Source organism: Crinia signifera, chromosome 4 (assembly GCF_055691185.1).
Source record: "Crinia signifera chromosome 4, ASM5569118v1, whole genome shotgun sequence".
NCBI classification, from domain to species: domain Eukaryota; kingdom Metazoa; phylum Chordata; class Amphibia; order Anura; family Myobatrachidae; genus Crinia; species Crinia signifera.
The window spans coordinates 291,815,688-291,836,286 of record NC_139220.1 but is presented as its reverse complement, the minus strand read 5'-3'; the positions used below and the strand labels follow the sequence as shown (position 1 = coordinate 291,836,286).

Here is a 20,599-nt window from a genome sequence, read left to right as displayed (position 1 = left end):
CAGCAGGTGGGTTAGGCAGCAAGCCTCCCGAAAGTGCTGAGGGATAGAAAGTGAAAAAATTTTTCACTTACCTCTCCCTCTACAGCTACAGCGCCGCACACATGAGCGCGCCCCCCAAGCGCTGGTCAGATTTTTTCTGTCAGCAGACATGGAGGACAGCGTTTCTGTGTCTGCCACAGACTCACTGTATATGTCCTCCATGCCTGGCAGTAGTAAAGCGGAGAGAGCCCACAAGAGGGCACTCTCTCAGTACTCAAGTGATTCATCCTCTTCTGAGGAAATTCCAGCAAAAAGGAAGAAAAAGTCAGTCAGGAAAGTGTTGCAGACTGACTCAGACTCTGAGGTAAATGAGTCTTCCCATGAAGAGGCAGGGTCACCCTACACCTCAGGGAGCCCTATTCCACACAGGAAAAGTCTAAAAAAGACTGATAAAATTAAGTCTGCCAAAAAAGGGACATGTTCAGGTAAAAAACCCCTTTTTCCTGGCATTGCCCGTAGCAGGCAACCTGATAGTGCTCGGAGCAAGCACACATCCCCTGCCCGTAGCTGGCATAACTTTCCTGCCCGTAGCAGGCAGCATGAAGGTACCCGTTCACAGCACAAAGGGTCACCTGCCAGGTCGTCACAGTACTCCCGCAGGAGTAGCCCCCCTCCCCCAGTGGACTGGGAGTCTGAAGAAGTTACCAGAACTTCAGCTTCTTCAAAAAGGGGGGAATATAGTGACATCCAAATGGCCAGAGTGGCGCTAGCAGGAAAGACCCCTCCATCTAAGCTCTATGCTACCCACTGGGCACTGAAGCAAAATTCTGAGGTGCAGAAATTCGCTCAGCTAGCTTTCAGAGCAGCACTGGTTAAGGAGGATGAGTTGGTACTGCGCTCTCATACAGGGCTACCAGACATTCCTGCGCTATTTGCGCCCGGCATTGACCCAGCGCTAATGTCTATTGTGGGTGACAAAAGGCAAAATGACACCACAGACCGTACCCTGAAAAAGATTCAGTACAAGATAGCAGACGCAGCTGGTCCGCTACTATATGTCCTAGACAAGGCAGAAAGGGAAGGTGAAGCTAGCGTCTCCCTGGATGCACTGGTAGCATCTAAAATGGCTCTTCTGAAGGCCATCAGTAGAGCAACACTGATTATAGGACAGACCTTCAATCATATCACAAATACCCGCAGATCCAGATGGCTCACGGCAGCGGGCCTGGCAGACTTAGCCCCTAAGTCTCTAGAATTCCCCAATCTAGAAAATGCGGATTTGTTTGGGCCCCAATTCATAGAAGAGGTCAAGATACGCCACAAGGCAAGGAAATCCTTTTCCGACCTCAAGAAAGGGGGTGACCACTTCAAGAGGCCCTTTCTCCAAGGGGGCCGGACTTCGAGACCCGCGGGTCCGTCCCGAGAATACCAGGGAACAAGAAGAACCCAGACCGGAGGGTTCGGTAGCAGACCAGCCGATAACTCCAGAACATCGGCAGGAAACAATTGGAACAGCTCCAAGAGAGGCCGAAATTTCGGTAAGTTTACCCACACACACCACATGCCACAGAACTCTGGGCCAAACCTATGCAGAATGGGAAAGCATTTCCTCAGACAAATGGCTACTAAAGACCATTCAATTTGGGCTGAAGCTCCCTCTACTACGGTTCCCACACCAGTTCAGCCGCATTCCTTGTTCAAGGAAGTGCAGTCCTCAACTAGACGAGGTCCTGGCATTAGCATTAAGCCAGGGAAAAATAGAGCCAGCGAACCCAGGGCTTTCGGGCTGGACAAGTCACTTGTTCCCTATAGCCAAACAGGATGGCTCCGTAAGACCAGTATTAAACGTCAAAGGTCTAAACAGGTATCTCAAGACCAAGAGATTCCGTATGGAGGGCATATCAGACATTCCATACATCCTGACAAGGGACTGCTTCTGTATAAAGATAGACCTGAAGGAAGCTTTCCATTCTATATCGGTTCATCCCAACCACAGACGTTTTCTCAGATTCGTCTGGAGAGGCAATACTTATCAGTGGACTGTCATGGTATTTGGCCTCTCATGTGCACCCTATACATTTACACGGGTAATGAAAGCAGTCATATCCCATCTACGTCAGCGGGGTATCCTGTGCATCATTTACTTAGACGACATATTACTGGTGCACCAGGACAGCGATATTTTAACGAAACACAGGGACATGACTTTATCTCTCCTGTCCGCCCTGGGCTTCACTCTAAACACACAGAAGTCCGTCCTCGGCCCCACAAAATCAATAACATTCTTAGGGTTCAACCTGGATACCCATTCTTTCTCACTGGCAGTCCCTCCAGAGAAATGGCGGGACACTCAATCATTTATCCACAAGACATTAGGGAAACGCAGACTAACCCTGCGGGACCTAGCCGCAATCATTGGCAAGATGATCGCCATGTCACCAGGCTTTCGTCATGTTCCTCTGATGTGCAGGGAGATGCAGGGTCTCCTCAGATCGCTCCTACACGCTCACCATACATGGAAAGATACAATATTCCTGTCCAGGAAAGCAAAGACAGAGCTGTCCTACTGGAACACTCTTCCTATCCCTCCTCCTCGTCCCCTGATAGACCCTCCACCGTCTTTGACAATCACCACAGACGCTTCCTTAACGGGGTGGGGAGGCTTCTCACAGGACAAGGCAGTCCGGGGAAGCTGGTCGGCAGAGGAGACACAGATGTTCATAAACATCCTAGAATTGCGAGCAGCGAAGCTAGCGTTGAGAGCTCTAGTTCCCAATCACATGACCAACACCCGCATACAGCTGTGCCTAGACAATACAACAGCGGTGTCATACATAAACAGAATGGGGGGCACGAAGTCCATCTCCCTATGCAGGGAAGCCCTAGAGATCTGGGAGTGGGCTACACAGAGGGATATTATCCTAGTAGCATTTTATGTCCCAGGCCAGCTAAACGAGCTAGCAGATTCGCTATCTCGCGAAAGGATCTCTCTAGACTCGGTGGCTCTAAAAAGCCAGGTTTTTCAAAAGATAAGAGAAGCATTCGGGGACCTAGAAATAGATCTCTTCGCCAGTCCCACAAACGCCCAGATCCCACGGTTCGTGTCCAGAATATGGACCGAGGGAGTCTGGAGGATGGATGCAATGTCCTTCCCTTGGACAGACCTTCGGCACCCTTACGCCTTCCCTCCCCCAGCCCTCCTCCTGAAGGTCCTTCAGAAGATCAGGGAGGACCGGGTACCCCACATAGTTCTGGTATACCCTGTTTGGCCATCCAGAGTGTGGTTTCCCCTAGTCAACCAACTTCGGATCGGCCCGAAGATCCCCCTGGGGCTGTCCAGGGATTGCTTCCAGGGAACTTCAGACATACTAGAGACCCTTCCCCAGTGCATGTGGATGGCAATATTATTGGGTTGCTGACCGACCGAGCCCTAGCATCTCCCACAAGGGCACTAATTAATGCGTCTTTAAGACCGCGAACTAGATCCAGACACGGGGCCATTATCAAGGAATTTGACACATGGAGAAGCCAACGCAGCCTACAGACGCGGGGCTCACCTCTCCATCTAGCCCTAGACTTCCTAGCATCTAAATACCAATCAGGGTTAGCCTCTGCCACCATAAGATCATACGGCTCGGCCTTGGCTATTTTAGTTCCTAATCTAACGAATAATAAACTTTACCTCCGACTTCTGAGAGGCATCCACCTTTCCAGGCCCCTCACACCAAAGTATTCTAATACCTGGGACATCGAGCCATTCCTTACATTCTGGTCTTCCCAAGATATAGTGGAGGACATAATCTTACTCTCCCGCAAGTTAGCATCCCTATTAGCCCTGGCCATAGCAGCAAGAGGGGCTGAGCTAACTCTAATCCACATAGAGGACCCGTGGTTATCACGTACCCCAACAGGTTACCACATCATCCTGAAAGGGCATACAAAAACTTCGTCCTTTAATACACCAATAGTGGAATTCGACATCATTAGGGATCCCACCGACCCCAATATTTGTATATCTACATGTTTAGAACTGTACCTGGCCCGAACGGCGCTCATTAGAGAGAACATCTCCCAACTTTTCATCACCTGTAGGAAACCCTACCGCCCTGCTAGACCATCCACCATCAGAGGGTGGATAGTAGCTTCCATGAAACAGGCAGGTATAGACACGGACCAATTCAAAAGCCATTCCCTGCGGGGAGCGGCTGCCACTAGAGCGGCCGCGAAAGGCATCCCCCTGCATGCGATTATGCGAGCAGCAAGATGGTCCTCCTCCCGTACCTTTGCAAGACACTATTGGAGACCAACCGATCTTCAGAAGATCGAATTTCTCAGAGCAACCACCAGGTATGTGGTAGTCTGCCCACCTGCTGTTGCTAGGTGGCAAGCCTCCCGAAGAACAAAACACTGGTTTGCAGGAATCTATGATCTGCAAACCGGATTTGTTCTAGGGAACAGGATTGCCACCTAGCAACAGCTACCACCCACCCACCCTTGGTTGGCACCAAATGTCGCTAGGTCTGGCGCTTCCTCTGTTAAATTAGTTGGTTCTAAAGATCCTTCTCTCTTCCCATCAGGCGCACCGAGGGACCAAAAGAAGCCACAAGCACCGGCCAATAAGGATCAGAAGTGACCTCCATCACTCAGTCGGCGGCTAATCCTCAGGCTGCAATCAAGTTTCTTATACACATTCAGCTCAGGAAGCTCAATCTCCCTTACAGAGAGATAGTCCTATTATCTAGTTAGCCCAGTTTCTCAGAAGGGCTCCCGGTTTCATGTTAATAAACCTTTTTCTGGTTTCAAGGCATTACGGGTTTTTGAGTCTTTGTTACCTAGGTACCCGTTAGGAGTAGACCTACCGGGAGGTCATCTTACCTTTCCATATTCTTGGAGGACAGGTTGCCACCAGTAACCTTCCGAAAAAATCTGACCAGCGCTTGGGGGGCACGCTCATGTGTGCGCGCGCGTGCACGTGACGCGGCGTGCGCGCGCGCGCACGCGTGCGCGCCTCCAGCGGCGCTGTAGCTGTAGAGGGAGAGGTAAGTGAAAATTTTTTTCACTTTCTATCCCTCAGCACTTTCAGGAGGCTTGCTGCCTAACCCACCTGCTGTTGCTAGGTGGCAATCCTGTTCCCTAGAACAAATCCGGTTTGCAGGTCATAGATTCCTGCAAACCAGTGTTGTTGCGCTGTGACCGGATCGTGTGGCCTGAGATCTCACAGCGGAAGTGAGACATCCAACCTAAAAGCGTCACACTGTCTCTGCTGCTGGTTGAACAGGCACATGTCCCAACGCTGTAAATTAACATTTTCTGGGGGGTTATATTTATGGAAACACAGGCAATCTTGGCGTTTTTTTTTTTTTTTTTTTCAAACTGCATAAAATATGCCACGGCCAATCAGGACGAAGGGCGGCTTTATTTCCGTCAAATGACAGCGTAGCCCAGTGTATAAATAGAGTTGTAGCAAGGGGTAATGCATTTCGCCCTTCTTCTTCTTCTTTGTACACCTTCTCAGAGAAACCAAGGATGGCCAGGACCAAGCAGACGGCTCGTAAGTCCACTGGCGGGAAAGCTCCCCGCAAGCAGCTGGCAACCAAGGCTGCCCGGAAAAGCGCTCCAGCTACCGGCGGCGTGAAGAAGCCTCATCGCTACAGGCCAGGTACCGTTGCCCTCCGCGAGATCCGCCGTTACCAGAAGTCCACGGAGCTGCTGATCCGCAAGCTGCCCTTCCAGCGCCTGGTGCGTGAGATCGCCCAGGACTTCAAGACCGACCTGCGCTTCCAGAGCTCTGCCGTCATGGCCCTGCAAGAGGCCAGCGAGGCTTACCTGGTGGGGCTCTTCGAGGACACCAACCTGTGCGCTATCCACGCCAAGAGGGTGACCATCATGCCCAAAGACATCCAGCTGGCCTGCAGGATCCGAGGGGAGAGGGCATAGAGATATTCGGCACTCCTGTACATGCAACGACACAAAGGCTCTTTTCAGAGCCACCAAATCTTTCTGTAAAACGAGCTGAAGCCGAAGTTTCATAACAATATTTAATTTGAGTGATGTTTATATCTGGCGGTAGCCCGGGGTCCTTGAGCAGTGACTTCACAGGGGTCTCCCTTGTGGAAATGTAATGTTGATCACGTGTAAAGGGAACCACGAGCACGTTGTAGGGAAGTTTAAAAGCACGTTCGTCCGTGTCCTTCCCACAAAGGCATTCTATACGAGTTTAAGCATAAACTACCAAGTAGTGTTTCATGGGTAGAATGTTGTGAAAACCTCGTCGGCGGAAATCTAGAAGATCGATCTCCTTCATGAAATGCCCCACAGCCTGTAGTACTTTTATTTCAGCTTCGACTAGTTCCCTGGGCGACGGCACAAGCTCCACGAGACGGTCAAGACACTACTGGCCATCACCTTAATAAACGAGGGAACGTTACAGGTAGCAGTTTGTACAAGTTAGGTTCTCGGAGTCCCTTTTCTTTCGGCACCATCTAGCGCTACGGTAACAAGTCTACTACTAGGTACGAGAGGCATATGACATGGAGCAACCTCGCAGATCAACATGTTTTCCCCATGTACTTTCCAGTGTCAATAGCACAGCGATTACCGGTGCAGTTTGACTCCTGCCCTGCTAAATCGGTCTACCTATTACACATGAGTCAGCTCTTTAAGGTCGGGGTGGGTGGCTCTGAAAAGAGCCTTTGTGTTGTGGGGTAAAATATCTGGCAGACACGTTACTTGCTCTTAGCTGGCTTATGGCTCTCGGTCTTCTTGGGCAGCAGCACGGCCTGGATATTGGGCAGAACACCTCCCTGGGCGATGGTCACCCCACCCAGGAGCTTGTTGAGCTCTTCGTCGTTGCGCACAGCCAGCTGCAGGTGGCGGGGGATGATGCGGGTCTTCTTGTTGTCGCGGGCAGCGTTACCGGCGAGCTCCAAAATCTCAGCCGTCAGGTATTCCAGCACCGCGGCCAGATAGACCGGGGCACCGGCACCCACACGCTCCGCATAGTTTCCCTTCCTCAGCAGACGGTGAACGCGACCAACTGGGAACTGGAGACCGGCACGAGATGAGCGAGTCTTGGCCTTAGCCCGGGTCTTGCCGCCTTGTTTGCCTCTGCCGGACATGTTCGGTTGACAAATACAAAAGATTTACTTAACGAAAAGAAACGTGCACGCCGAATGTACGAGCAGGATATACTATTAGTGCCCTCCTCTTATATATACACTCAAAAAGGTCCAGCGCTTGCTCTGTGATTGGTCTGGTTTCAAACTAACCAATGCAGATCGAGTTTATTCGCACACCAATCAGTAAATGGCAGGAGGGGTTTCGATGCCGCCTACAGTCACACGATGCTTCCAGCCAATAGTGTTGCGAGCGATGACGAGGCCTCGTTTGCATATATTGCCTACAAATAGAGCCTATCTGGCGCTGTGCGGGACACATTGTCAGCTTTGTGCAGAACCGAGTTGCCTTTACAATGCCTGATCCAGCCAAGTCTGCGCCGGCGCCCAAGAAAGGCTCTAAGAAAGCCGTGACCAAGACCCAGAAGAAGGATGGGAAGAAGCGTAGAAAGACCAGGAAGGAGAGTTACGCCATTTACGTGTACAAAGTCCTGAAGCAGGTGCACCCTGACACCGGCATCTCCTCCAAGGCTATGGGCATCATGAACTCCTTCGTTAATGATATCTTTGAGTGCATTGCTGGGGAAGCTTCCCGCCTGGCCCACTACAACAAGCGATCCACCATCACCTCCAGGGAGATCCAGACCGCCGTACGCCTGTTGCTGCCTGGAGAGCTGGCCAAGCACGCAGTGTCCGAGGGCACCAAAGCCGTCACCAAGTACACCAGCGCCAAGTAATTTCCCCTTCTTCCACCCGCACCAACACAAAGGCTCTTCTAAGAGCCACCCACCTCCTCTCTAATCGAGCTGTAACTATGATGGTTTGTGCCGCGTCCAAGCTCTTGGCATGAGTGCGAAAATGCAGGATGATGTCCATAACTGACTTGGGACGTACCCTCTAGCTTATTGTTAACCCCACTGGTTCACAAAAAAAGCCTTTATTTACCACATGCTAGGATCTAGGTACAATTGTAGGACAGGGTCATTACATTCCATACATTGCAGATGTCTCTGGTTGCTGTAAAAAAAAAAGAAAACCTGCGACCCATAGAGCGGCAATGTTCCCCGTGTGTAGTTGCCGAATATGTAAAGAATTATTTTGGATCGAAATGTTGCAAAGCATTATTAAATTGTAACATTTGGTGACTTTAAACCTCATATTAGAATATCCGAGGAACACAGTTGGTAAAGGATCGCTGTCTTTCAAAACGAAAAGTGCAGTATGTTATTGTAACAGGCTCTATTGCACTGAGTCACTTCTATGACACCCGGTTCCATTTCGTTGTATTTACTTAAGGGTGATCACATAATTCCTGCTTAGGCACACTTGGTTCCTAACGCCTACACAGTGATCAACAGTGTTCCGAATCGATAATCGGCTAAGGTCATTATCAGCGCCGTTGAATGTATTAAACTTGATTAAAAGGAAAAAAAGGTTCAGAGCGCAGAGTTGAAATACACACCGAGCCCGGGAGCCAGGGAAACATTACAGTAGTTGTAATTGTTGTCAGAAGCGGTGTACCAGTCGGGAATGTATGTTGGTGTTTATTGCGAATTTTATTTTTCCCGCCGATATCTGGGCGACTCTCATTGTGTGGCTCATTTGTCATCACCAAATCCCCCACTTTTATATTGAAAAAAAAAAAATACAATGTATCTATATATATATATATATTCCATGTATAATCAAATAAAATAAAAAAAATAAAAATTCAACTATTGTCGTTGGGTCATTACGTTGCATCAATACAAATATTCACCACAACGTAGCGGAGTGGTTTAGTTCTCTAATCAAGCTCAATCGATACACTAGTTATTAACGAAGAAAACAATACCAAAGGAGCAATTAATATAAATCTAAACATAAAATAAGATACTCTAGTAATGAACGATATGAAAACAATAAAAAAAGGGGTGTGATTATGAAGGAAAGGCAAGGCGAGCCACGACTCCGCCTTTAAGTGCAAGTCACCCATCAGGTCCGCTCTACCAGTTGATAAAAGCCGGCTGACAGAGCTTTTGCTTATTCCTACTGATCGCAAGATTTTTGAGAATGTCTGGAAGAGGCAAAGGCGGAAAGGGGCTTGGCAAAGGAGGCGCTAAGCGCCACAGGAAGGTTCTTCGTGACAACATCCAGGGCATCACCAAGCCCGCCATCCGTCGTCTAGCTAGGCGAGGGGGTGTTAAGCGTATCTCTGGACTCATCTACGAGGAGACTCGTGGAGTGCTGAAGGTGTTTCTGGAGAATGTGATTCGTGATGCCGTCACCTACACCGAACACGCCAAGAGGAAGACCGTGACCGCTATGGACGTGGTCTATGCTCTGAAACGCCAGGGCCGCACTCTCTATGGGTTCGGGGGTTAAATTCTCAGGCGCATCTCGTGCAGTCACGCACACACAAAGGCCCTTTTCAGGGCCACCCATCTTTTCTACGAGAGCGCTGTTACAACCTCCCTATGTAACGTGGCTATGTGCCGGGTTGATTCGTCCCCTCACGCTAGAGGGATATGCTAGTGGATGCTGACAGTGAGGTGGGTGGCAGATGCAGTGGTTCTAGTCTAGTGTCGGTGAACGTGTAGTTTCGCAACCCGCAATTTGTTGAAAAGGTTACACTATAAACCCTGCTGCTTAGCGACCACTTGCACAGCAGCATATAACTTTTACAGAGAATTGTGTTTTAAAAGGGGCACGAGGAAAGCAGATTGAAGAATGATCCAGTCCGCCTTCTCTGCGATTTACTGAACTATTTACCGTATATAGCCTTGCACCACACGGTTTGCTGCAGTTATTCCAGCTGGGGATAATAAAACACGATGCTGAGCTAGAGAGTTCTATAGTGGTGAATCGCACACCTTCCCTGCCACAGATTGAGCTTGCCCTTACAGAAGATTTAGGGCAGAATCGGCTGGGATGTATGGTGCCACGGTTTACAGTGATTTCAGCCCCTGGAAAGTGGGCAGGACTAATCAGCGGGATTTTTGAAAAATGTAATGGCTCCACTTTCAGCCAATCGTTGAAAGGTGCATATCAACTTCTAGGTATCAGCGTGCGGCACAAAGCATAAGTTCCCCTCCGACCTTTGTCTGTAGATACCATTTTTTTGGGTATCACTGTGTTCACTTGAAAAGCGCACAAAAACTTGCTGCGCTATGAAACTGTTAATAAATAAAGAGAGCTGGTACGTAACTTTTATTAATCCCACTTTCCAGCATATCTGTAGAACTGTGTAGTGACTGAATTGAATGGGCACACTGGAACAGGCTGGCATCGCTGACTGTTGATTACCTACTGAAGGGCGCAGCCATCAGGCCACACCGCGCGCTTACAGCTCTGTCGAGAGAGGGTGGGTGGCTCTGAAAAGAGCCTTTTGGGGGAGAACAAGGGAGGGAGCGAGGATGCGTCTGCTCAGCCATTACTTCTTTGCCGCAGCTTTCTTGGGCTTGGCTGCCTTCTTGGCCGGGCTTTTTGCGGCTTTGGGTTTCGCTGCCTTCTTGGCCGGACTCTTGGCGGCTTTGGGTTTTGCCGCCTTCTTGGCAGGACTCTTGGCGGCCGCCTTCTTCGGCTTCACCGCTTTAGGCTTCTTTGGGCTTTTGGCAACAGCCGCTTTTATGGGTTTCTTCACCTTCTTCGGGCTCTTGGCTGCACTCGGAGCTTTCTTGGGCTTTTTCGGGGATTTGGCCACTTTCTTTGCAGCAGGTTTCTTGGGCTTCAGAGACGTCTGGGCGACCTTCTTGCTCTCCGCCTGCTTCTTATTGAGCTTGAAGGAGCCGGAAGCGCCGGTGCCTTTCACCTGGGTGAGAGTTCCTTTGGTGACCAAACTTTTCACGCCCAGCTTCACGCGGCTGTTGTTCTTCTCCACATCGTAGCCTCCGGCAGCAAGAGCCTTCTTCAGGGCAGCAAGAGAAACCCCACTGCGCTCTTTGGAGGCGGCCACGGTTTTCACAATCAGCTCGGAGACGCTGGGTCCAGATGGCTTGGCGCTTTTCTTTGCTCCTCCAGCAGCCTTCTTTGGCTGCCTCTTCTTTTTGGCTGCGCCCTCTGAAGGAGGGACAGCGGCGGCGGCGGGTGCAGTCTCTGCCATCTTACGGAATCAGAACAGCAGAAAAAAAATGCGGTATAGTAGTTAAATCGCAATGCCCCAATCTGCTGATGTCTCTTATATAACCTGCCTGATGTGCTGTGATTGGCTCCCTTACAGTTGAGCGTTCTGTGCTCCCATTGGCGGAACAAGCAGGCGTGTGAACCCTTCCCTGTGTTATGAGTTTGTGACGATCTGCTCTCACCCTGTGTTTCGCTAGCGCAGAAAAAGAGTGTTTTCTATAGCATAAGATGGACAGAGGACCGGCTCTCTCAGCCACCCTCGTACTTCAAGATCCCCCCTAACACCGTATGGCCACTGCTAGTTTAGTCGGTAACAAGGAGGCCAGGATTAGCCAGTGGCAGCTCTCCCGCACCAGGCTAGATGAGCCTAGCATGGAACACATCTCTCTTCTTCTGTGAGTCGAATATGTCCATTCGGGAATTTTTTGCCTACTCCTGGTCCTGGTGATGACAAAGGTGGTCTGCGGAAGACTCGGTGCAGGACAGGGCACATATTAAAACACATTTAGATGGTGTGTGAGCTCCTGTACACACAGTAGGATAACACAGGCAGGTGGCAGCAAGGTACTGGCACTCTTGTCTAAAGAAATGAAGCTACTATGACAAGGTCAGAATGTGTAAACTTCAGGAACTTACAGGTCCCACTTCTTCCTGGATGTCCACTCGGATGAACTCAGAGGTAAGTACTATTTTTATCTACAGGTGAAAGCTTCTTCACAGAGAATCACAAGAGCGTTTAAAGGAATTTATTCCAACATTTCCAAGCAATAAATATAGGGTTTACAGATTATCAAGTGCTGTTTCGGAACATCAGCTATGCACAGTAACAAGTCTTCACATTAGTTAAGCGATACAATACACAAATTGTTTTTATTAAACCGGAACATGAATTCCTTCTCTGCGACTCTCCTTCCGTCACGTTTCCCTCAATTAAACAAACATAACACCTTACCGTATTTACTGAAACAGAATTATGCATTTAATACAAATACTTAGTGGCAATAATCAGGGTTCCTATGAACAGATGCTGCAATTGCTTTAGATCAAGCTATTTCATTTACTGTATACGTTAAATAAATATATCACGGATACTGCCACTCTATTATTGCGCAATAATATCTTAACTCTATCTATATCTACCACAGTGTTTGCAATAAGATTAACAAGCGCTTGTTATCCCCTTTAGGTGATTACTAAATAATCCAAGTCCCACAAGTCTACCTGCAATAAGAATGCGGTTCTATTCTTAAGTCTCTGGTGAGTTGGTGAATTGGGTTATAATCGATCAGTTGTATCCCACTGCAGCATGTAGAAATTATAGGATTGTGGGTATACTGATGCAGTAGTCACAGGATTTCCTGCGGGGCGTCCCCTGGCTGGAGCCGGGTTTAGCCCAATACTGCGCCTTTAGACAGTTACAATGGGCTGAGGTCCTTACTCCCTGGCTGTTAGAGTAGCTGCGGTGCACTGCTACCCTTTTATCCAATCTGAACAAAATCTGACTAGAAAGATGCAGCCCTACGATCAGGGGAGGTATTCTCCATTCCAGGTAATACAGTTGTGGTTGCTATGGCTACCGCTCCTCACAGTTGTCTCCCTGTTGCCCCACTGCTTATGCTTATTTGGCACGTTTCTACAGGGTATTCTGTCTCCTGTTAGCCTCCCCAGGCCAGAAGGGCCGGGTTTCGCTATTCCCTGTTTACAAGGTTAATTCAATGGTGCCACTAATTAACACTGCGACTCTTTGGTTGCGCTGACTCTTGTAGAATAAAGAAGAGTTGAATCCTGCAGCAGTGGAGTGAACTACAATAACAGCGCGGTTCCTAACTTCACAGACAGCTAATTAGTCTCTGTCCAACAACCTGTCTATCAGTGCTGAAGTATGGAGCTCAGTTTATTGTAGGATCCTAACCTGGCAGTCTCTCTTATCGGCACTGCGCCTGACAGGGAGCACCTGTCACTGTTTCTGTAAAACTCTCCTCTCTTGCTGATAGGCTGCTTGGGAGGGGGTAAGCTGGAGGCTGGATATGGCTGCTACAGTTTGGGCTGCTGAGTGTGTGGTAGGGGTTGGCCCTGGGAGGTGTCTGACTGTATTTGGGGTGGATGTAACACTCACCACTCCCCTGCTCTCCTCTGCTTCACTCTGCAGGGCCTGGTCCGTCACCGCCCTGGTGACGCCTCGTCGCCGCCTCCCAGGATGACGCTGCGGCCCGCCTCTCCGTGACGCTGCCGCCCCTCTCCGGAACTCGCCGCCGGGATGATGGATGCCGTCTCTCAGCGTTGAGCGTCGGAACAGCCGGAGTCCCCTCGGGATGCGTCTGATCCTCGGTAAGTCTCTCAGCACCGCTGTCCACTCGCTCCTATGCTGCGCAGCTCTGCCAACTCTCCTTCTCCCTCCGTCACTCTGCACCTCCGGCGTTAACGGCTGTCCCTTTTTATAGCCTACTCCTCGCGCTGCTCCTGTTTTCCCGCTCCACTCGCGTGCCAGGAAACTTTATTCCTTCTCCATCAGAGGTGCACAAATCCGTTAACCCCTTGAAACCGGGTGATGGAAATGTTCAATACAAAAGTACATGCAGCTTCACATACACGTATGCGTCCCCAACGTGTCCCAAACACCATTTTTTTTAATACAATGGGGTTTTCTGGAGGTACAAATCAGCGTGACTGTATATGCTTATTCTCACTAGATGGGGATTACACACTCCCCCGCTGAAACTTGCTGGTCCTCCAGCACATATTTTAACAATGCATACTATTGCTGAATGCACAATAGGTGCCTATAAGATTATGCAGTTAATCATCTTATCGGCGGGGTGGAACCCCTTTCGTGGTCCTGGTGGACCTTCTCAATCCGACAGGCTCGCCGGCTGTCCGGTCCCCCGCGCCCTCTATTTGATCCACCCCGGGTCCGGAGGACAGGACAGCGGACTCACCCAGGGGATCAACAATTTCCCTACTGGGGTGTACATGAGCAATTTCAATTACAGGGTTTGGGTTAACATCAGGGGAATTGACAACCCGGCTTCCGTAGATGGGCCAGAACATCTGCAGCATTTCCTGAAAGAATCGCTGGTCATCCATTTCCTTTGTCGAATTCGGGCTTTCACTTGTCCGCTGGACGTTTCTTTCATCAGTTTCGGATTGATAACATCTCTTGAGTTGATTCCGATGAACGTTGGTAGCCGCAGTTGCACCTTCTTTGAGCACCTGATAGACATCGATGTCGCTTTTTAAAGTGTCTATCACTCGGTACGGAGTTTCTTCCCAGAAGGGATCCAACTTGCTATGACGCCGATTATCTCTTTTCCAGACCAAATCTCCCACGTGTAGCGGTTCGGCTTTAGCAGTTTCGTTATAACCTTGGGTCTGCCGATGTTGAGATCGTTTAGTCGACTGTTCCACGAGATTGTATGCGGCCTGTAACCTCTTCTGATGTTCTTGTACCCAGTCACTGGGGGGCAGTCTCTCTGGACTAAACTCAGAAGGGACATTTAGTTCGCGATCTGCGGGTAACCTCCCCTCTCTTCCGAAAAGCAAATAATACGGAGTGAAACCGGTGGTGCTGTGCTCCATGTTGTTGTAGATAAATGTGATTTCGGGTAGCAGGACGGGCCAATTCTTTCTTTCAGGCTCAGGTATTGTCCTTAAGATGTTGATGAGAGAGCGATTCATTCTCTCGCAGGTCCCATTTCCCTGCGGGTGGTAGGCTGTAGTGCGTAGTTTTGTACATCCATATAGCCGGCATAGCTCCTGAAAGAGTTTGGATTCAAATGCTGGTCCCTGATCTGTTAGGATCCTTTTGGGGTACCCATAGGGTCGCACAAACGCTCTCCATACAATTTCGGCCGTGGTGCTGGCAGATAGGTTCTTAACGGGTAAGGCCACGGCATATTTCGAGAAGTGGTCGATGATGGTAATCGCATATTGGTATCCACTGGAACTGGGCTCAAGTTTCACGTGGTCAATGGAGATGAGCTCCAAGGGCTGATGGCTGAGAATGGAGTGCAAAGGGGCCTTTTGTGTCTTGGACGGGTGCTTCTTTATCGCGCAGGCGGAACATCGCTGACACCACTCCTCTATGTCTCGCTTCATGCCCACCCAATAGAACCGCTGGCGAATAATGGCTTCCATCTTGTCAGTACTGAAATGTCCAGAACAATCGTGGTAGGCACGAAGAACAACATCTCGTTGCCGGCAAGGGATAAGAATCTGTGTGACGGGCAAGTGAGTCTTAGGATGAACAGTGGATCGAATTAACAGGCCTCTCCGAAAGTGAATTTTATCCCGCTGTCTCCACAACTGGATCAGCTCAGGCTCAGCTTGTTGACGTTCCTCCTTATTCCAACCTCGCCTAGAGGATAACAAGTTTTGTAACTCCTGGAACACGGAGCTGTCTTGCTGTATCTGTTCCCATTTAGCCTCTGCAGCGGTATCATCGAGAGTGATCTCATTGCTAGTGCAGACCAGTTGGGGCCGAGACCGGGGCTCATGTTTGCAGGCGAGTAGGGCATAGAAGGCGGGCATCTCTAGATCCTCCCATGCATCCGCCTCATTTTCCTCCAGGCTTTCCTCATTAGGCATCCGGGATAGGGCATCGGCATTGCTGTTACTTTTTCCACTCCGATACTTAATGGTGAAGTTATAGTTGGCCAATCTGGAGTACCACCGTTGCTCTAACGCTCCCAATTGTGCGGTGGAAAGGTGAGCGACGGGATTATTATCGGTATATGCCACGAATGGGGTGGAAAACAAATAGTTCTCAAATTTCTCCGTCACGGCCCACACCAATGCCAGTAACTCTAGTTTGAAGGCGCTGTAATTAGCGTCGTTTCTTTCTGTTTTTTTTAGGCTTCGGCTGGCACAGGCAATGATGCGCTCCTGGCCATGTTGTCGCTGAGACAGAACCGCTCCTAACCCCAAATAGCTTGCATCCGTGTACAGGATAAAGGGCTGATTAAAGTCTGGATATGCCAACACGGGCGTGTTGGTCATGAGCTCCTTTAATGCTTCAAACGCCTTCTGTTGCCGCTCGGTCCACTGAATGGCCAGATGTTTACTGGTATGTTTTTTGTCGATTCCACGTAACAGTTCATGAATGGGGTTTACCACCTGGGCAAAGTTTTGTACGAATCGGCGGTAATACCCCACAAATCCGAGGAAGCTTCGTACCTCCCTTACATTGGTAGGCACGGGCCAATTTTTGATAGCTTCAATCTTTTCTGGGTCAGGAACCACGCCAGCGGCACTAACGACATGCCCCAAATATTTGACACTTTCTTTTAACAGATGGCATTTAGCAGGTTTGACTTTCAATCCGTACTCGGCCAGGCGTTTGAAAACTTCGTCTAGGTGGGCTAAATGTTCATGATATGTTTCAGAAAAGATTATGATATCGTCCAGATAAAGTAATACCATATCAAAGTTTCTGTAGCCTAGACAATGTTCCATTGCTCTTTGGAATGTTCCGGGGGCATTGCATAACCCAAAGGGCATGCGATCGAACTCATAGAGTCCCATGGGCGTGGTGAATGCCGTTTTTTCTCTGTCCTCCTCAGCCATCTGGATCTGCCAGTATCCAGACGTGAGATCGAGTGTGGAAAAGTATGTGGCGGCTTTCAAGGCGGTAAGCGACTCTTCGATACGCGGCAACGGGTAAGCGTCTTTGTGTGTTATTTGATTAAGTTTACGATAATCTATACAAAAACGCAGATTTCCATCTTTCTTTTTTACAATCACGATCGGTGCCGCCCACGGGCTGTGGCTCTCGTGCACCACCCCTGAGGCCTTCATCTCCTCCAATAACTTCCGAACGGGTTGGTACAGAGCGGGTGCAATGGGGCGATATCTCTCTTTAATGGGAGCAGCATCCCCGGTGGGTATATGATGCCGAACCGTTTCCACTTTCCCGAAATCGGCGGAATGCTTGCTGAAAGTGGCTGCATTTTCCTTGATGACTCTCAGTATGCCTTCCTTGAGTTCCTCAGGGGTTCGTTCATCCCCTATCTGAATTTCCTTCCACCACGGTTGTTCTGCTACTCTGGTGGTTGCGTCCTCTTCGGCCTGCATCAGGTTCAAGGTTACGGAGTCGTAGATGTCCGGAAAGTCAACCCAGGATAATTGGGCAAGGGTATAATTCCGATGAAGTCTTACGACGTAATCGTGGGGATTCAGAATCCGCACGGGGACTCGGCCATCTGTCACCGTCACCAGAGCCCTAGCGATGATGATATCCGTTCGACTGGGCACAGCACAGGGTTCCACAATAGCATCATAGGGTCTTCCCGAGGGACCACACCTGGCTTTGCCCCAAATAACAGTCTCGGAATTTGGCCTGAGAAGTATAGCTTTTGGATCGGTGGTCTTGACTTTTCCCACATTTCCTTCTGCATTCAAGAAGCTGCGCTGCGCCTGGAGGACTCTGATCACTCTCTGTAGGGGTGGCTTTAATGGCTGTGGTACTTGTCGGACTCTAAAGGTTAAAGCTTCAATAAGGGCCTCTGGGCAATGCGCCAAAATGTTCATGCCGATGATGACGTCTGGGACGGTGGGATCGGCGACGTCCGTAATGATGAACCCCTGCTTGGAAAGGACGGCTGGTCCTACTTGAAATTCAAATTCACAGTAGCCAGTACATGTGATGTCAAGGCCATTCCCTGCCAACAGTCTCAGCCAGGTTGGAGGTGGTGGTTCAGGGTGGTCTAGGCCCCAGAAATGTCGATACGTCTCACTCTGAATGGTGGATACCTGAGAGCCGGTATCGAGTGTAGCGGAAAACGGTATGCCCCCAATTTTGACTGATATGGTGGGGCAGGGTCCAATATACTGTTCACACCAGCCCTGGGGTTTGTGGCCTATTGAAGGGGTGGGCCCCGAGGGTCGGCCTCCATCCTCGGGGTTGGCACGTTTAAACTCTCCTCTTCCCTGCAAACCCTTTCGACGTGTCCCGCCCGGCCACATCTCCGACAGATCGGTCTGCCCTGCGAGTCGAACTGGTCAGAAGCTCGTCTTCCTTGGCCATTTCCCTGCCAGTCATTTCGGGGTCGTCTGGGCCCGGAGCGCCAATTACCCTCAGTTCTCCCTGAGGACCCTTTATTGGCCAGTCTCTGCATATCCCTTCTCATGTGGGCCATCTCAGAGGATAATTCTTCCAGCTGTCCTCGTAGATCAGGGGCGGGGACTTGCCCATACTGAGCAGCTGGGGGCATTCTTCGGGCACGCCCAGACGACTCTAGGTGCGCGCTCTCCTCGCCTGCAACCCTTTCCTGGTAGCCAGGGAGTTCGGGGAAGGACAAGTCTGCTTTTGGTATTGTTCCAATCAACTTGATGGCCTCTTCCTTGAAATCTAAGAAGGAGACTCCCACCTTCTGCAGTCGTAACAGTTTCAACTGAGATTTGATATTGCCACAATGAACTCCTTCAATGAGGCGGCTGATCAGCGTGTTGTCCACGTCTACGATCTCTGTGCTACTGACGGCATTAATATCCTGGTAGGCCTCTAGTACACCTAAGGCGAAATCTCGTAAGCTCTCCGTGGGCTTTTGTCTTCTCGCGTAGAACCTGGACTTAAGTTCAGATAAGGGCGTGATCTCGAACGTGGTAGATAACCTCTTAAACACGTGCTCCGCGGTTTCTTTCTCGGTTTCTGGCCAAGACAACACTTCCCGTAAAGCCTCCCCTTTCAGTTGTCCCATCACAATCTCTACATGTTGTTGTGTTGTCAGTGTGTAAATTTTAAGTATGGATCTCATCTTGTTCCTAAAATCCGTGAATGTAGCAGTCTCCTTTCTTGGACTTTCTCCGGAATAGGTGGGTAACCAAGGGGTTCCAAAGTAGTATGGCATGGTAACTGTACTTCCACCCGTGGCACCCCCTTGACCAAGCGCAGGGTCCGCCAGAGGGCCAGCCCCGACTGGGCCAGGTATAGGATCTGATGAGGAGCTAGCTACCACCGGTGGTTCCTGCTGTCCTTGGCTTCCTGCTGCCTTTTCTCTCTTTGTTTCTTCGTCCGCCATTTTCCCGGTCGGATCCTGTTCGTGCGACGCCAAATGTAAACTTCAGGAACTTACAGGTCCCACTTCTTCCTGGATGTCCACTCGGATGAACTCAGAGGTAAGTACTATTTTTATCTACAGGTGAAAGCTTCTTCACAGAGAATCACAAGAGCGTTTAAAGGAATTTATTCCAACATTTCCAAGCAATAAATATAGGGTTTACAGATTATCAAGTGCTGTTTCGGAACATCAGCTATGCACAGTAACAAGTCTTCACATTAGTTAAGCGATACAATACACAAATTGTTTTTATTAAACCGGAACATGAATTCCTTCTCTGCGACTCTCCTTCCGTCACGTTTCCCTCAATTAAACAAACATAACACCTTACCGTATTTACTGAAACAGAATTATGCAATTAATACAAATACTTAGTGGCAATAATCAGGGTTCCTATGAACAGATGCTGCAATTGCTTTAGATCAAGCTATTTCATTTACTGTATACGTTAAATAAATATATCACGGATACTGCCACTCTATTATTGCGCAATAATATCTTAACTCTATCTATATCTACCACAGTGTTTGCAATAAGATTAACAAGCGCTTGTTATCCCCTTTAGGTGATTACTAAATAATCCAAGTCCCACAAGTCTACCTGCAATAAGAATGCGGTTCTATTCTTAAGTCTCTGGTGAGTTGGTGAATTGGGTTATAATCGATCAGTTGTATCCCACTGCAGCATGTAGAAATTATAGGATTGTGGGTATACTGATGCAGTAGTCACAGGATTTCCTGCGGGGCGTCCCCTGGCTGGAGCCGGGTTTAGCCCAATACTGCGCCTTTAGACAGTTACAATGGGCTGAGGTCCTTACTCCCTGGCTGTTAGAGTAGCTGCGGTGCACTGCTACCCTTTTATCCAATCTGAACAAAATCTGACTAGAAAGATGCAGCCCTACGATCAGGGGAGGTATTCTCCATTCCAGGTAATACAGTTGTGGTTGCTATGGCTACCGCTCCTCACAGTTGTCTCCCTGTTGCCCCACTGCTTATGCTTATTTGGCACGTTTCTACAGGGTATTCTGTCTCCTGTTAGCCTCCCCAGGCCAGAAGGGCCGGGTTTCGCTATTCCCTGTTTACAAGGTTAATTCAATGGTGCCACTAATTAACACTGCGACTCTTTGGTTGCGCTGACTCTTGTAGAATAAAGAAGAGTTGAATCCTGCAGCAGTGGAGTGAACTACAATAACAGCGCGGTTCCTAACTTCACAGACAGCTAATTAGTCTCTGTCCAACAACCTGTCTATCAGTGCTGAAGTATGGAGCTCAGTTTATTGTAGGATCCTAACCTGGCAGTCTCTCTTATCGGCACTGCGAATGACAGGGAGCACCTGTCACTGTTTCTGTA

The 20,599-nt window shown here is 49.3% G+C and overlaps 4 protein-coding genes across 4 annotated transcripts; 2 read left to right on the top strand and 2 right to left on the bottom strand.

The window, feature by feature from the left end:
• The first annotated feature begins 5,479 nt into the window (after positions 1-5,479).
• Positions 5,480-5,916, top strand: LOC146072731 (histone H3-like). Its single transcript, XM_083179928.1, has one exon. It carries the CDS (start codon positions 5,506-5,508, stop codon positions 5,914-5,916), a length of 411 nt encoding a protein of 136 aa, XP_083036054.1. The 5' UTR covers positions 5,480-5,505.
• Positions 5,917-6,704: 788 nt separating this feature from the next.
• Positions 6,705-7,097, bottom strand: LOC146073189 (histone H2A type 1). Its single transcript, XM_083180374.1, has one exon. The coding sequence runs from the start codon at positions 7,095-7,097 to the stop codon at positions 6,705-6,707; it is 393 nt and encodes a 130-aa protein (XP_083036500.1).
• Positions 7,098-7,413: 316 nt separating this feature from the next.
• LOC146072730 (histone H2B 1.1-like) lies at positions 7,414-7,883 on the top strand. Its single transcript, XM_083179927.1, has one exon. It carries the CDS (start codon positions 7,451-7,453, stop codon positions 7,829-7,831), a length of 381 nt encoding a protein of 126 aa, XP_083036053.1. The 5' UTR covers positions 7,414-7,450; the 3' UTR covers positions 7,832-7,883.
• Positions 7,884-10,270: 2,387 nt separating this feature from the next.
• Positions 10,271-11,178, bottom strand: LOC146072729 (histone H1C-like). Its single transcript, XM_083179926.1, has one exon. It carries the CDS (start codon positions 11,173-11,175, stop codon positions 10,507-10,509), a length of 669 nt encoding a protein of 222 aa, XP_083036052.1. The 5' UTR covers positions 11,176-11,178; the 3' UTR covers positions 10,271-10,506.
• Positions 11,179-20,599: the final 9,421 nt, after the last annotated feature.